Source organism: Marmota monax, unplaced genomic scaffold, assembly GCF_021218885.2.
Source record: "Marmota monax isolate L192 unplaced genomic scaffold, Marmota_monax_Labrador192_F-V1.1 WCK01_AAM20220418_F8-fsc00089, whole genome shotgun sequence".
Taxonomy (NCBI): Eukaryota; Metazoa; Chordata; class Mammalia; order Rodentia; family Sciuridae; genus Marmota; species Marmota monax.
This window is the reverse complement of record NW_026694744.1, coordinates 7,560,999-7,576,932: the sequence shown is the minus strand read 5'-3', so window position 1 is coordinate 7,576,932 and position 15,934 is coordinate 7,560,999. Positions and strand designations below refer to the sequence as shown.

The 15,934-nt window shown below is 37.8% G+C and overlaps 1 protein-coding gene across 1 annotated transcript in view; it reads left to right on the top strand.

Annotated features, from left to right (window-relative positions):
* Positions 1-3,659, top strand: part of Wwc3 (WWC family member 3) — a 113,454-nt gene extending 109,795 nt beyond the window's left edge. Inside the window, exons 22-23 of the mRNA XM_046424287.1 lie at positions 299-426; positions 883-3,659. Of these exons, the coding sequence (XP_046280243.1) occupies positions 299-426; positions 883-949 (195 nt within the window). The 3' untranslated portion in view covers positions 950-3,659. The remainder of the gene's footprint in view (positions 1-298; positions 427-882) is intronic.
* Positions 3,660-15,934: the final 12,275 nt, after the last annotated feature.

The following is a 15,934-nucleotide window of genomic DNA, read 5'->3' as shown; positions in this document are numbered from 1 at the left end:
ATCATGGTACCAGCATACTTCTGGAGACTGTGGGAGTTGGAAGGAAAGCCCAGAGATACTCCCCAACTTGTGGGAGGAATGTTCTGCATCCCCGGTCTCCCAGCTCTGACTCCAGCCACCCCTAGTGATGCCTGTGAAAAATTTCCCTGAGGGACGTGGAGGAGGTGGACCTTTCTTGACTCTGGATCTTCATGACTGGGGTTGGTTCCTCTGTGCTCCAGGTCTGAGTGTGAACTCACTCATTCTTCCTTAAAAATGGCAATAAAAACATCTTGCTCATTAAATATTTCTGTTTCAGACACGACAGACCAAACTTGACTATCATCAAGAACAAGCAGCTGAGAAGATGCTAAAGAAGGCCTCCAAAGAGATCTATCAGTTGCGCGGGCAAAATCACAAAGAGCCCATCCAAGTGCAGACCTTCAGGTATGGGAGAAACAACACTGTGTCTAACCATGCTTGACACTTTCTTTTTACTATCAAACCTTTGTTATTATGAAAAACAAAGTAAGTATTGAAAAAAAACAGAAATACACTAAAAGCAGCATTCCCATCTCTAATAGCTAGTCCTAGTATTAATTTTTTATATCCTTGATATTCATATCCCCAGCATAAACTAGCTTGAAATGTTTCTTGCTTCCTTCAATTCTGATTTAGACTCATTGACTCATTCATTCATTTATTAATAAAACAAATATTCCTATACCTACTCTATACTAGGCACTGTTAGGCACTGAAGGTAAACCCCTGATCTCATGGGTCTTCGTAACTGATTAGAATTTAGAGACTGTATACAAATAGTGTTGTTGCTGGGGATTCAAATTCAGTCACCTTTCAGTGTCTGCAGAACAGCTTCTAACCTGTAATTCTTTCTGATCTCAGGGAGAAGATAGCATTTTTTACAAGACCAAGGATTAACATACCTCCTCTCCCAGCCGACGACGTTTGATGTAGTGCATTGTGCACAGAAGTATTTATCTGCCTGTTTTATTTTCATGAAGTTCTTAGATTAGCTAAATTTGTCTTTAAAATATTTGTGCAAAGCTATTAATATACACATTTTGTAAAAAAACATATATCTATACATATATATTTTATAATAGTGACGGCAACAGGGCTTGGTTTTTCCTTGTTGTGAAATTGACATCTCTGAAGACAGGTTATTTTATAAAAGATCAACTATCATGTTAAGAGTGTACAGTTTTTACACTGTTTTATTTGACTTAAAGGCTGGAAGACAGAAACGAAGTGAGTTCAGGCAAATTCACTGTATTGTAATTTATTTATAGTACTTTTTTCCTTGAAGGAAAATACTGACTTTAAGATGTATTTTAAGACTGAAATTTTGTTCTTCAGTATTTGTCATACAGTAGAATGGAACTTGGGGGCCGGTTTTGTTTCTGACACCCGAAACGCAAACACTATGTGCTAAATCTGTCACTTGTATCAGTTTCTGATAGGTGCATTTACCATGTATATTGTACACTTTCACTCTCTTTGTGTTATGTTAAAATATCAACTGCAGTGGTTCAGTTGTAATTCACAAGCCATGTATGCGTCGCAGTGCTCAGTGTCCATTGTGTGCTGTGCACTGATCGCTTCTCATTGCTGTGTTGTTGTCTAATGCATCTTTCTGTGCTTACCACAAGTCTGAAGCCGGTGACAGAGCCTCCGGCATCCCAGGTTTCAGCCTGCCTGTCCACAGTGGCCGTCCACACTGCCTGCATTTGTCAGACCATGTATAGCCCTGCCTTTCCCACCCTTCATGTGATTCTAAAGCAGGAGGGTGGGGTGGCTCCTGCCCTGCTGCTGTTTTGTGAAGGAAGATAAAAGGCACCTCAGAATGTGTGTTTTCAGTGAAGCTGAGGTGGATGCAGCAGTTATGGCATAGGAATAACCTAGAAAGTACTTCTTTGTGGAGAGAAGGACATGTGAGTAACTAGAATTACCCAATGAGTCATTTACAGGAGAGTATTTGAGTTAAATCAGAATGCCCCTATATTGGAGTCTACCCAATATTCCCCATGAGATCTTACAACTAGCTCATGAGGAAAAATAAAATTAATGTAATTAAATATGCCATTAGTATTTTAAATGCTGAAAGATATAAGTAGTTTGCCTAGCACATGTTTATCATATGTGAAATGTACTCCCCTTCCTGAGGCCTCAGATAAGTATACAAGTTCGGTCACAGGAAATGTCAAAGAAAGCAGAATTTCTCTTCCTAGATTTTTCTTCCCCTCCCTTGAAAATATCCCTTGTAATCAGGTTTCTCTTCTTATCAATCTATAACCTACCCCCTTATATAACACACTTCCCTTTACATTTATTAAAAATGAATTTTGTAAAAGCATTTCATTGACACATGACCAATCACAGACAATGGAGTTTGTCAGTGGTGGTAAGACTGAAAACTTTATGCTATTCACTGTTGTCATCTCTTGCTATGTATTTCTGCTTCTAGTCTTGCTTTTGCTTTTTTTTTTTTTTTTTGCCAATTCCTTTTTGTACGAACCCACAACAGAGGTAGAGACTGCAAGCCTTGATCCTTATGAAAACTGCCATTTGGCAGACAGCGTTGCTGGGCAGGCCCTCTTTCTGTGCCCCCATGCTGCTGAAACTTTAAACTCCAACCAGGTGCCATCTGCTTCTGGGTACTGGGGTCTGCACAGGGCAGATTGCTCATGCCTCACATGCATGGCACCCTCCATGTGGGGACGGTGCCCTGAACACAGGGATTACATGCCACTTTTGAGCAACTGCCCCAGGAAGCTCTCTCCAAGCTGATCAGTAGGTTGAGACAATTTTTTTTTGCCAACCCCCTATTAAGTAATAGTACCAGTGTGGAGAAAACCCAGCAGGGCCAATATAAAAATCCCCCAGACAAATGTTTTCAACTAAATATCATTCCCCAGTTGATAAAGATTTCCATGTGAGTGCTTCCCTCCTGCCCTCAAGGTTTTATTTTTATTTTTTAAAAGAATTTGCCCACAAGAAACAAATGCAGCCTCAGCTTTGGTGTCAGTCCAAGGAGTACTTGTGTCTGACGCTCTTCTGTTTCACCTCTCCCTGCCTTCCTGTCTGTTGTGTCTGCTTTTGCATCTGGCAGGAACTGTAGCAAGGAAAGAAAATTGAGACAAATGAAGGTGAGATGAACAGTTGTGTGGGAGACCGGTCCAAGCAGTCAGGAGGACAAGGAACACCCTTTGTTTCTCAGTCATGATGTGGCTTGCTACCTTCCAGCTAGTTACAACTGCCAGGCCCAGACAATGTGGCAAGTCAGACATGTGAAGTGCTGTCAGCTTAGGGGTATTTTCATCTGCTGTGTAAACTGGTGCATATATAGGGCCTCCTGAGAAGGAAAACTCTGCTATGTTTTATGAGCAGTTCTGGTCCAGAAATGATTAGGATTCTGCCATTAGGGTTTGTAGAAATAGCACTGTGTGTAAAAGGGAATTTGGTTTTTCAATATCTAATCACTGCATTGTCAGGCTTTGGTTGATTGATAATTGCTGAAATAAGTGACCTTCTGTTGTGGGAATAAATTATAATCAGTATTCATCTCTTTGTTTTTTGTTACTATTCTCTCTGATTGTGTCATTTGTATTGTTTGAAAGTATTTCTTCTATAAAATTAAACTAACCTGCCTTAAGAACAAAGTGGAAATGTGTGTGTTTTTTTAATTATGGAAACTTTTTTTTTGAGACAGGGTCCCACTATGTTGCTTAGAGCCTCACTAAGTTGTTGAGGCTGGTCTCAAACTTGTGATCCTTCTGTCTCAGCCTCCTGAGTAGCTGGTTTATAGGCATGTGTCACCATGCCTGGCTTTGAAAAATATATAAAAAACAGGTGCTGTGAATGAAGCTTAATAAAGAGTGCATGCTTAGCATACATGAGGCCCTGAGAGTTTAATCCCACTGCCATAAAAATAAGAACAAAACATGCACATTTTAAAATATGAAAATAGAGTTATAAAATCAGAGAATAGTAAAATGAATGTACATGCAGCCCCCACCTGCTTCAGCACAGGTCAATCATAGTCAATCGTTTTTTTTTTTACACTTCCACTCACTTCTCCTTCTTGTGACTTGAAGCAAATTCCATACACCTTATCATTTCATCGATAAATATTTGAGTACATATTGCCAATAGAGATAAAACATGTACAATACCCTTATGTCTTAAAATTTACTAGTTCCTTAATGTTATTAAATATCCAAGGTTCACTTTCCCATTTGTCTTGTATCATTCTTTTCATTCTTTGAACAGAATCCAAGTATAATCTACTTATTAGGATTTTTTTTTGTCTGCTTTGGGTTTTTATTTTTGTCATAGCTTTCTTGAGATCTAATTCATGTACCATACAATTTACCCACTTAAAGCATGTAGTTCAATCTTTAATATATTGAGAATTGTGCAAATATCACCACAATTAATTTTGGAACATTTTTATCTTCTCAAAATATGAACATTCATACCTATTAGCTGTCACTCCCCATTCCTCCGCTAGCCCAACCACCAGTCTACTTGTCTTCTCTCCACATTTGCCTATGCAGGGCATTTCATACTGAGGGAATCATACAATATATAGCCATTTGTGTCATACTTCTTTCACTCAGCATAATGCTTTAGAGGTCCATCCACACTGTAGCATGTATATCATTTTTTATGGCTGAGTAATCCCCCATTATAGGGATAGGTCATATTTTATTCATCCATTCATCAATTGATGGACACTTTAGGTTGCTCCCACTCTTTGGCCAATGTAAATAATGCTGCTATGATCTTTCATGTTCAAACTTTTGTGTGATCTTTCATGTTCAAACTTATGTTTTCATTTCTCTTAGGTCTATACCTATGAGTGGAATTGCTGGGTCATATGGTCATATGGTAACTTCATATTTAAACTTTTGAGGAACTGCCAGACTGTTTCCCAAAGTCACAGCCCCAGTTTACATTCCCATTAGTAGTGTACTGGGTTCTGGTTTCTTCACATGCTGGCCAACACTTGTTGTGTCACTTTGATTATAGCAATCCTGGTAGTTGCAAAGTGGTGTCTTAATAGTTAGGTCTGTTTCTCAGTGTACAGGATTTAACATACACATATTTTGTTAGACATAGGTCATATGTCCCACTTTCTGGACTTATTGATGATATTCCTGTGGTATAGTTGAACATGTTCCTCAGAATTTCATTACTTACAAATTGGTAGTTGGATCTAAAAGTTTGATCACATTGCAGTTTATTTTTCTTCCTTTTTGGGGAGGGATAGGTGGCAAGACTTCTTCATTCTCATCTGCCCTGTAGTCTCTTTGTAATGTTAACAACTATTGGTAGTACCTAAACCCCTTGGTTCCTTAAGGATTGTAAAATGGTGATATTCTAATCCTATCATTTTTCCTACTTATTAGTTGAAATACCTTAATAAAAAGAAACCTACTCATCTATTTAGTTACCCTGTGGTACTGTTTTGGGAAAGCAAGATAAATTCTTTTTTATGTATATATATTTTTTTATTTGTAGTTGGGCACAATACCTTTATTTTATTTCTTTATTTTTATGTGGTGATGAAGATCGAACCCAGCGCCTCACACATGCTAGGTGAGCGCTCTACCACTGAGCCACAACCCTAGCCCCCATAAGATAAATTCTCAGTTCTTACCAGTTTTCAAAAATAATGATTTTGTTTGCTACCAATGCATAGTGGTGGCCAATTTGCTTTTAGTTTTGAGATTTTTTTTTTTTTGGTATCATTATTAGCATGTTGATTTAAACATGTTTGTGGTATTTTAATTCACTGTGGTTGTCCATATTGGTGATCAAATTCTCCTGTGTTTGGCTGGTAGAATCTCTCCTTGTTGATTCCTGGGTCTTTTTGTTATGACCCCCAAGGATCTGAGATGGATTCCTTATCATCCTGTATGACCAGAAGTTTGTGACCTGGAACTGGTCATTTTCTCAGGGTGACTCAGTTTCTTGTTGCTAGATGTCCTTGTTACTGCTCGAGTGGCCATTTTTAATGGATACACAATATTTTCTAAGGATAAAAAAAGGATGGTAGAAATAGAACATCACAGCATAACCCATTTGCTTTCTCCCATATCACATACATATACAACAGTTTCAGAATAACATTACCAACAGTGCCAACAATAATAGAATTACTGGAAACTGAAATTTTTCTTGCAACTCTTTTAGTACTTAAGGAATATATAGCCAAATTACTGTGATGGGGACTAGGTGTATAGCTCAGTGGTAGAATCTTGTGTTCAATCCCCAGTATAAAAAAAAATAATATGATATAAAACAACTTGGAATATTTCCTGTTTGGCCTTTTTGGGATTTTTATGATTTGGTCTTTTAAATTTTATCTTATAACTATATAAAATAGTAACATGGTTCCAAGGATAAATATACAAAAGAAGGTATATTCAAATGAGTCTAGTGTTTATTCTTGCCATTCTACCTTGTTCTTTAACTCACCTTGACAGTAAACCATTTAAGAAATATTGTTTTCCCAGGCATTGTTTTTTTAATGTTTATTTTTTTAGTTATAGGTGGACACAATATCTTTATTTTTTATGTGGTGCTGAGGATTGAACCCAGTGCCTCAGAATGCAAGGCAAATGCTCTCCCTCTGAGCCACAATCTCAGCCTCTGGGCATTGTTATTTAATATAAACAGACATATAAGCATATATGTGTATATATACAAATATACGTACATATGTGCATGTATGCAGATATGTACACATATATACATGTGAGTGTCCATACACACATATGTATTCGTGTTTTTCTCCTTTCTTGGATAAATGATAGCACAATAAACACACTTTTTTCCACCTGCTTTTTCATTTAAAAATATATCTTGGGGGGCCAGGTGTGGTGCAGTACAGGGTCAGAGTACTTGTCTAACTTGTATCACAAATATACACTATATGATATATATATATGCATATATACATATATATGTATATATATGCATATGGATATATATGTATATGTATGTGTGTGTGTGTGTATATATATATATATATATATATATATATATATATATATATATATATATTTGCATCCATTCTAAAGGCCACCAGAATCTGTATTGGCTACTATAATAATTTCCCTCTAATATCTGCCCCCATCTTTGTATCACCCACTCTTCTGTGTTCCTCTCCATCTTCTCCTCTCTCTTATAAGACCTGTCTTTGGATTTAGCTCCCACCTGGTTAATCCAGGATAAGCTCATCTTGAGATTTTAATTTAATTACCACTGCAAATACTTTTCAAATAAGGTCACACCCCAAATTTCAGGTTATCATATCTTTTGGGTTACTAAAAGGGCCACCACTCAACCCATTAAGAACTGCCTTGTCCCTGCACCCAAATTCACATCCATTGTACATGCAGAATACATTTCTCCTATTCCCACACCCTCCAAAGTGGTATAGGTAGGTATTCTTCATTTCCTTTTGCCCTTGCACACTGCATTATTGGCTGTATGACAGTTTATTCAGCCGTCTTCTGATTGGTTCTAGTTTATGCTATTAAAAAATACTGTGTTCATCTTCTGCAGACATCTTTTCACATTTGTGCCTTTATTTCTGTGGAGTAGATCACTAGACATGGGATCTCAGGACCAAAGGGTAAATGCATATGGAATTTTGCTAGGTCTGACTGCCTCTCCCTTCTACCGGGTGTGCCACTCGTGTACTCACCAGTAATGTATAAGATAGTGTCCCTGCAGCCTTACTAATAGAATGTCACATTTGTGAGTCCTTGCCTTGCAGAATTGAGAAAACAGAACAGTCTGAATCTATGTTCATATGAGAGAGTCTGCTTTCATTACAGAGGCTTGTAGGTAGCTTTCAGCATCTGTCAGCACTAGTCTTTCTTCCTTTCTTTTTCAGTGCTGTCTTGGCTATTCTTGTTCATTTGTCCTTCCAAGTGAATTTTATAATCAACTTGTCTAGCTCCAGGGAAAAAATAAAGAAGTCTTTACTGGAATTGCATTAAACTTAAAAATTTGGGAGGATTGACACCTTTATGATGTTGAATCCTCTTATCCAAGAATGTGTTGTGTATTTCCATTTGTTTAAGACTACTTTTGTGTCTTTCAGGAATGCTTTCCAGTTTTACTCATACACATTTCAGATATTTCTTGATAGGTTCTTCCCTATTTTGTTTTCTGTATTTTTACAAAGATAAGATAAATATATATATACAAAAGGCTATTTTTCTTTTTTTTTCCAGACTTCAGTGAGAAAGCTATGTCTCAGTCTGTTTTCTGTTGCTATAAGAAAATACCTGTCACTTGATAATTTATAAAGAATAGAGATTTATTTAGCTCATGGTCTTGGAGGCCAGAAAGTCCAAGAACATGGTGAAAGCATCTGCTTGACTTCTGGTGAGGGCCTTGTGCTGTGCCACAACATGGCAGAAAATTGAATAAGCAGAGGGGTGCAGAAGAGAAAAATGAGGGGCAACCTCACTTTATAATAGCTTGCCCTGACTTGTCCCTTTAGAGATGCACTAATCCCTCTTTACAACCTAATTACTTTCTAAAGCCTACCTCCCAATACTGCCACAGTAACAAATTCCAATATAACTTTTGGAGGGCACAAACCTTATTGACTTTAGGGGGTGAATCATGCACACACACACAAACACACACTTATAAAGGAAACATCTATCAATTTGTATTTTCTTGAGTGTTTTTAACATGAATGTTACTGACTTTCAAAATTGTCTTCTATATCTACTGAGAGGAACATATGATTGATTTGTAGTTGGTTTGCCAGTGTTTATGATTTCTGCATTTATATACTATAATAAATTTTTAGTGAAATCTTTGCCAGGTAGAGAATCAATTTCATACTCCATAAAACAATGTGAAAGTTTTTATTTTTTTCTCTGGACTCAGTGGATAACTTTGAGAGAATTCTACTAAGAAGCCGTCTGGGCCTGCTCTGTGCTTATTATTTTAATGTTTTCAAGGGTGCTCTTTAAATCACTTTCTCTATTTCTTTTGTAGACATTGGTCTTTTAAAACTTGTCTCAAAACTTCTTTAAAGAAGTTATTTTACCTGTGTTTTCCAATTTATCTGTAAAGAGCTGTAGAGAGCAATCTTTTTTAAAATTTCATTTTGTTTATTTTTGTGCTGGGTATTGAAATTGGGGCACACTATCACTGAGTTATATCCCCATTCCTTTAATTATTTACTTTGAGACAGGATCTTGATAAGTTGCTGAGGCTGGCCTTTAATTTGTAATCCTCTTGCCTCAGCCTCCTAAGCTGCTGGAGTTACAGGCATGTGCCACTGCACCCAGCCTTTTTTTTTTTTTTATAATTTTCTTCCTCTTGCTGTTGCTTTTCCTCTTCTTATTTCCACTTTCTGTACTGTATTTTCTTCTTGTTTTTACTTGATCAGGTTAGTTATTGAATTAAAAAAAAACTTTTCTTCCTGTTTTTCGAAGAGAACCAGCTTTTGGTTTTTTTTTTTTTTTCCTATAGTTTTTCTTTTTATGACTCACAAAATACTGCTTTTATTTTTGTTAATCCTTCTTTGTTTTCTTGTGTCTTATATAGTTGCCTTTTTGTAGTTGTTTGAGTTGAATGTGTTTATTTTTTACTTTAAAATCTATATCATTAGTGCTAGGGTTGAAGCTGAGTTTTAGAGTACTTGCCTACCATATATGAAGCCCTGAGTTCAATCCCCATTACCACAAAAAGGAAAATTTACATCATGAAACCAATTTAGTGTGGCAAATTTTTCTCTGTCAACTGATATGTTGAGTTTTCATTATCATTATTCCTAAGAAATTCTATTTAACTTCAGACTACTTCTTCAAGCCAAGAGATGTTTATTGCCATGTCTTTAAAATGTTTTTCCAGATGTAAAGATCCATACAAATTTTTGTTAATGTCTAGTTACTGCCATCTAGTCAGACAATCCTATTCATTATTTTTATTCTTTGGAATCTACTGAATTTTTCTTTGTGGCCTATGATATAGTCAGATTTTGTGTCTATTTTCTGTGACAAGAAAGTGCATTCTGTATAATTAGGGCTCAGAGATTGATTGATTTATACATAGATCTGTACATATATACATAAAGGATTATTTTCCAGGCCTGCCATTGAAAATTATCACAATATTGGTGACTTAAAACAACAGGAATGTATTCTCTCACAGTTATGGAGGCCTGCAGTCTGAAATCAAGGTGTAGGCACAGCCATTTCCCCCCAAATGGCTCTAGGGTAGGATCCCTCATGCCTCTTGCAGCTCCCAATGGCACCAGAAATTCCTTGGCCTATGGCCACATCACTCCCATCTTTGCTTCTGTGATCATGTGACTTCTTCCCATGTCTCTCTCTCTCTCTCTCTCTCTCTCTCTCTCCCTCTCTCTCTCTTTCTCTCTCTCTCTGTCTTTCTCTCTCCAAATCTTACTCTCTGTTCTCTTATGAATAGATACCGATCATTGGATTTACAGCCCACCCCAAGTTTCATCTTGAAGATAATTAATTATATTTGCAAAGATGTTATTTCCAAATAAGGTCATATTTTGAGGTTTTGAGTGGACATGAATTTGGGGAGCAGAGCACACATGAATTTCAGCCCTCCCTGCATACCTAACTGTACATCTCCAAGCTCTACTTTGCTGATTAGTGGTCATGTTGACTGGGTGTTCTACATCTCGCTCAGGTCTTGTCTACTTGAGCCGTCCCAGGTGCATCGACTGATGTGTTAGTGTTTCTATTTTCCCTCGCCTGCTTTTGAAAGCTGTTGCTGTGTAATTAGATGCAAAAGCATTAATGAATCTTAAGTATTTGTTACACATTTTAGCCTAGAGCATTGTGAAGCATCCCTCTTCATCCCTCTCCATGCTTTTTGGTCTCAATCCCATCCCAGATATCAAGAGTGTGATAATAGCTGCTTTTGATTTAATTTTTTTCCTTGTGAATCTTTGTAAGTCATCTATATTTGGTATTTTTGTTTTAGTTACACCTTTTTCTCCAACAGATTAATATTATATTGTGCTTTTTTAGATATTCTCAAAATGTTTTCTTTTAGCAGATGGTTTAGTTTAGCAATTTACATTTATTAATATTGTTATTATATAAAAATACTCTTATATCTGATCTGGGGGATATTTTCCAACTTTTGCTTGGCCCTGCTGCTGGCAGTTGTGGGAATTTGTCCCAAGACCTGGTTCATTCTTTCTGGCTCTCTTCTATAATCTTGATAAACCCTTTTATTTCAGAGATCCCCTGGTCTCAAGGGCTTTGTTTTAACACTGTTGTGACAAATGATAACAAACTTAATGGCTTAAATTACATATAGTTATCCTTTTATATTTGTTTCTAGAGGTCAGAGTTTAAAATGTGTCATACTGGGTGAACATCCACGTGTAGACAGGGCTGTGTTCCTTCTGCAGGCTCTCAAGGAGATCTATTCGCTTGCCCTTCTAGCGTCTAGAGGCTGCTTATGTTTGTACATTTATGACCCCATCCTCCATCTTCAAGGCCAGCAATGTAGCATTTTCAATTCCATCTTTCTGATCACTTTTCACATTGTCACACTTCCTTCTCGAACTGACCCTCCTGCCTCCTTCTTATAAGGACCCCTATGATGATAGTGAACCCATTTGGATAATCCAGGGCAACCTCATCATCTCAGGATTTCTAATTTAATCACAGTTGCCTTTTGTCATAAAAAGCAACATATTCACAGGTCTGTGATGAGGGGTGAACATCTTTGGAGTTCACTGTCCAACCTACCTCAGAAATATCCATCTCTGAAGTATTTGTGTTTGTATTCTAGTATGTATGCTCTCTTGCATGCATCTCAATTTTTGCTTTGGAACAAATGACCAGATAGTCCCTTTCCCTCTTAAGACAGGATTTGTAGGCTCCTGAAGAAGTCCAAAGGCAGAGGCTCCCTATTTTGTGGCATTTAGAAGCATCTTGCCTGAGACCTTTTGCTGGAGGCACACAGTCTTGTGGAATCCATGCTATTTCATCATTCCCACCAATAGCCACTCTGGCTACACTGCTTTTTCTACCCTGCAATTATAGGCAGAATCCCAAGGGTAATAAACACAAATTGTTTTACTGCAATGGAATTAGTTTAACAGAGATGATTTTGCAGTACTGTCTAATAGAATTATCTGGGATGATGGAATTATTCTCTATTTGCACCAAAATATTATAAGCACTAGCCACATGTGGCTCTTAACACTTGACAGGTGTCTAGCATGACCGGGGAACTGAATTTGAACTTTAAATTAATTTCAACATAAGTAGCAACTGTAGCTGGTGGCTATCCTATTAGGAGAGTGTAATTTGAGAAAAATCATATTTCCAATCCAAAGCCTTGGCACAAATTAACAACTCTTTTTGAAGGCCAGGCCAAGAATGACAAAAGCAGTTCCTTATCTAGGTGCAACAAAACAAATTACATCTATGGCCCATGTACAGTGAGGAGGCTATATAATGAATATCATCATGCCTCACTTTCCAACTCTCCATTCAGTGTCGTGAAGCCAGCTATGGTGGGAGAATTTATACCATGGGAACACAGCAAATGTTATAAATCAAGGCTCTGTCTGCTCTCCCCTTGGATAACTGGGTTGCTTGACGTTGACCTGCACACCACTGTGCACATGACAATTTGAAAAGGCAGTCCTACTGAGTTGCCCTAGTGCAATCTGAGTTTCTGGCACCCTAAGAAAGAAAGGAGATGCTGTGAGGCACAGGTTTCTTGCCAGAGAGGAAAAATTGAATTATTTCTTGGGAGAAGCAAGATTTCCCTCAGCCCTGAGAGCTACACAGGATCTTTTCTCAGTCTTCCTAGATGGGCAATGTCCTTGACAACAACTCCACTGCAAACTACAGAGGGATTTTAAAAGTTTTGTTTGTCACATCAATCAAGGCTATCCTTTTAGACAGATGTCAGTGTAGTATAGTGTGAGTTTTACAGCTTTCTGATGTCTGTTGTGATCTATAAATGCAGCTTGGAATGCCTGGGGAAGGCTAGATTGCATATTTTTGTATTCCATGTCATTTACTTCTTCCCCACATCTTTAATTTTTTTTTAAGTTGTAGATGGACATAATACCTCTTTCCTTCTTTCCTTCCTTCCTTCCTTCCTTCTTTCCTTCTCTCTCTCTCTCTCTCTCTCTCTCTCTCTCTCTCTCTCTCTCTCTCTCTCTCTCATCCAGTGCCCTTACATGTGACAGGCAAACGCTCCACCATTTAACAACGAGCCCAGTGCTTCCCCCCACACACCCACCTCCCTGCAGGCAAATCTTTTATGATGTTGGCCATATGCACAGCACCAAGCTAGATGTGGAATTCATTAATTCATTCATTCATTTCTTTGGGACAATGTATTCAGGTGTAAAAGCTCAGGACACAAAGACAGATGAAATAGTGATCCTTACCTCTAGGATTTATAGACTCACCATTTATATAATATTTTTTTTGTGATGCTGGGGATTGAACACAGGACCTTGTGTGTGTGTGAGGCAAGCATTCTACTGACTGAGCTATATCCCCAGCTCCCTATAGAATAATTTACCAGATACTCAGAGCTGAAATTTGAAAGAGTTAAGATAGGCACTTGTCTTGGGTGCAAAATTTAAGAGGGCACCAAAAAAAAATCAGTAATCAAGATAAAATACTATTTTTTAAATCCAAAATTGATACAAAAATTCATGAGGCACAAAATATCAAATTTAAAAATAAAGACAGGTTGTTGTTTGAGAACCATGCATTGTTGTACAAACATAACAGTCATTCCCAACCAGCCTGGGCTTATAGGGCCCACATGTCCCTTAAGGGTGGGTTTACATGAATTAACAATGGCATGCAAATAAATTGGGCAACATGGAGCTTTATATATAGTTTGTGTGTTTTGATTTTACAGTCTATTAACTTTTCCCACTTGGTTCAAGGTATGGGAGATTATTTCAATAAATGTATATAGGGGTACACAATTTTCCTTGTATCTTAAGTTCCAACAAGGCACAGCTTGCTCTTTCCAGATAGTTTACTTAAGCCTCATGATGCCCCCAAATGATGAATATGATTATTCTTCCTCTTCTCCCCTATTTTGCAGAAAGAAAAATGAAGTTTTACAGAAGCCTGGCAAAATAGCATATAGTAATATTCTATAACAGTCATGTCACAAGTCAAGGTGGTACATCATTAAAGGAGCTAATATTTGGCTGAGAACATTTTGGGATAATTTTGTTTCTGGTGTAACAAACATTGGGTCCCCAAGGCAGTGCTAAATGCTGGACTTTCAAAAACCGGTAAATTCAGCTCCCTCCAACAGCTTGAGGATTGATATGAGCAAGTGATTGGGGTATAAAATGGTGAGAGTTGGTGATGAACCTTTTTCCCCCAAGGAAAAAACCCAGGCACCCAGTGTAGAACTCAGTTTAACCACAGCATGCTCCTGCCAGGGAGCAGGAGGCTGATGTCAGGGCTGTTTCTGAGCCTATCCGCAAAATGGGGACAGAGCATCAACCCTGCAGTATTGCTGTTAACATAATCTTGAGATAATCAAATAATCCTGAAGATGAATGGTGCTTTGTACACTATACATTTGCTGTATGAATACAGGGGGGGGGGTTGAAAAATGTCTGTTTTAAACATATGTGGTGCATTACAAACATAGGAAAGTTTCCCACCTGCCTCTGAGGCCCAGAGCTAGTGTATGTACAGACAGGTAATTATCCTTCTCAAGTGCCAATAAAACTATATTAAAAGGATTTATGATGAAGCAGAGCTTCCAGCATATTATACAATGGGGAACCGTTTAGAATGGCTGGGAAATGAAATATTTGGGGCATCAAATTATACTTCATAACCAATTTTAAACCAGGCCTTCTCAGCCTCAGTCCTATTGATAGTTTGGACTGGATCATTCACCATCATGGGGCAGTCAGTTCTGGGCATGTTTAGTAACATGTTTAAGAATGTCCCTGCTCTCCACTCACTGGATGCCAGGAGCCAGGCATTGTGCCCCCCCCCCCCACACACACACACACTAGCAGTTCCTGAGGGTGGCAGCTGAAAATGTCCCTAGAGGAAAGGGAGCAACATCACTCCCCATTAAGAAATGCTGTTCTACTAACATCATTAAAATGGCGATATTACCAAAAGTACTCTATAGGTTTAATGCAATGCCAATCAAAATTCCAATGGCATTTCTCGCAGAAATAGAAAAAGCAATCATAAAATTCATCTGGAAAAATAGGAGACCCAGAATAGCAAAAGCAATCCTAAGCAGGAAGAGTAAAACAGGCAGTATAGCAATACCAGATTTTAAACTATACTACAGAGCAATAGTAACAAAAACAGCATGGTACTGGTACCAAAACAGGCAGGTAGACCAATGGTACAGAATAGAGGACACAGAGACCAATCCACAAAATTACAACTACCTTATATTAGGCAAAGGTGCTAAAAGCATGCAATGGAGAAAGGATAGAATCTTCAACAAATGGTGCTGGGAAAACTGGAAAGCCATATGCAACAAAATGAAATTGAATCCTTGTCTCTCACCATGCACAAAAGTCAACTCAAAATGGATTAAGGAGCTAGGAATCAAACCAGAAACTCTGCGTCTAATAGAAGAAAAAGTTGGCTCTAATCTCCACCTCGTGGGGTCAGGCTCCAAATTCCTCAATAGGACACCTATAGCACAAGAGTTAAAATCAAGAATCAAAAAATGGGACTTACTCAAACTAAAAAGTTTTTTTCTCAGCAAGAGAAATAATAAGAGAGGTAAATAGGGAGCCTACATCCTGGGAACAAATTTTTACCCCTCACACTTCAGATAGAGCCCTAATCTCCAGAGTATACAAAGAACTCAAAAAATTAAACAATAAGAAAACAAATAACCCAATCAACAAATGGGCCAA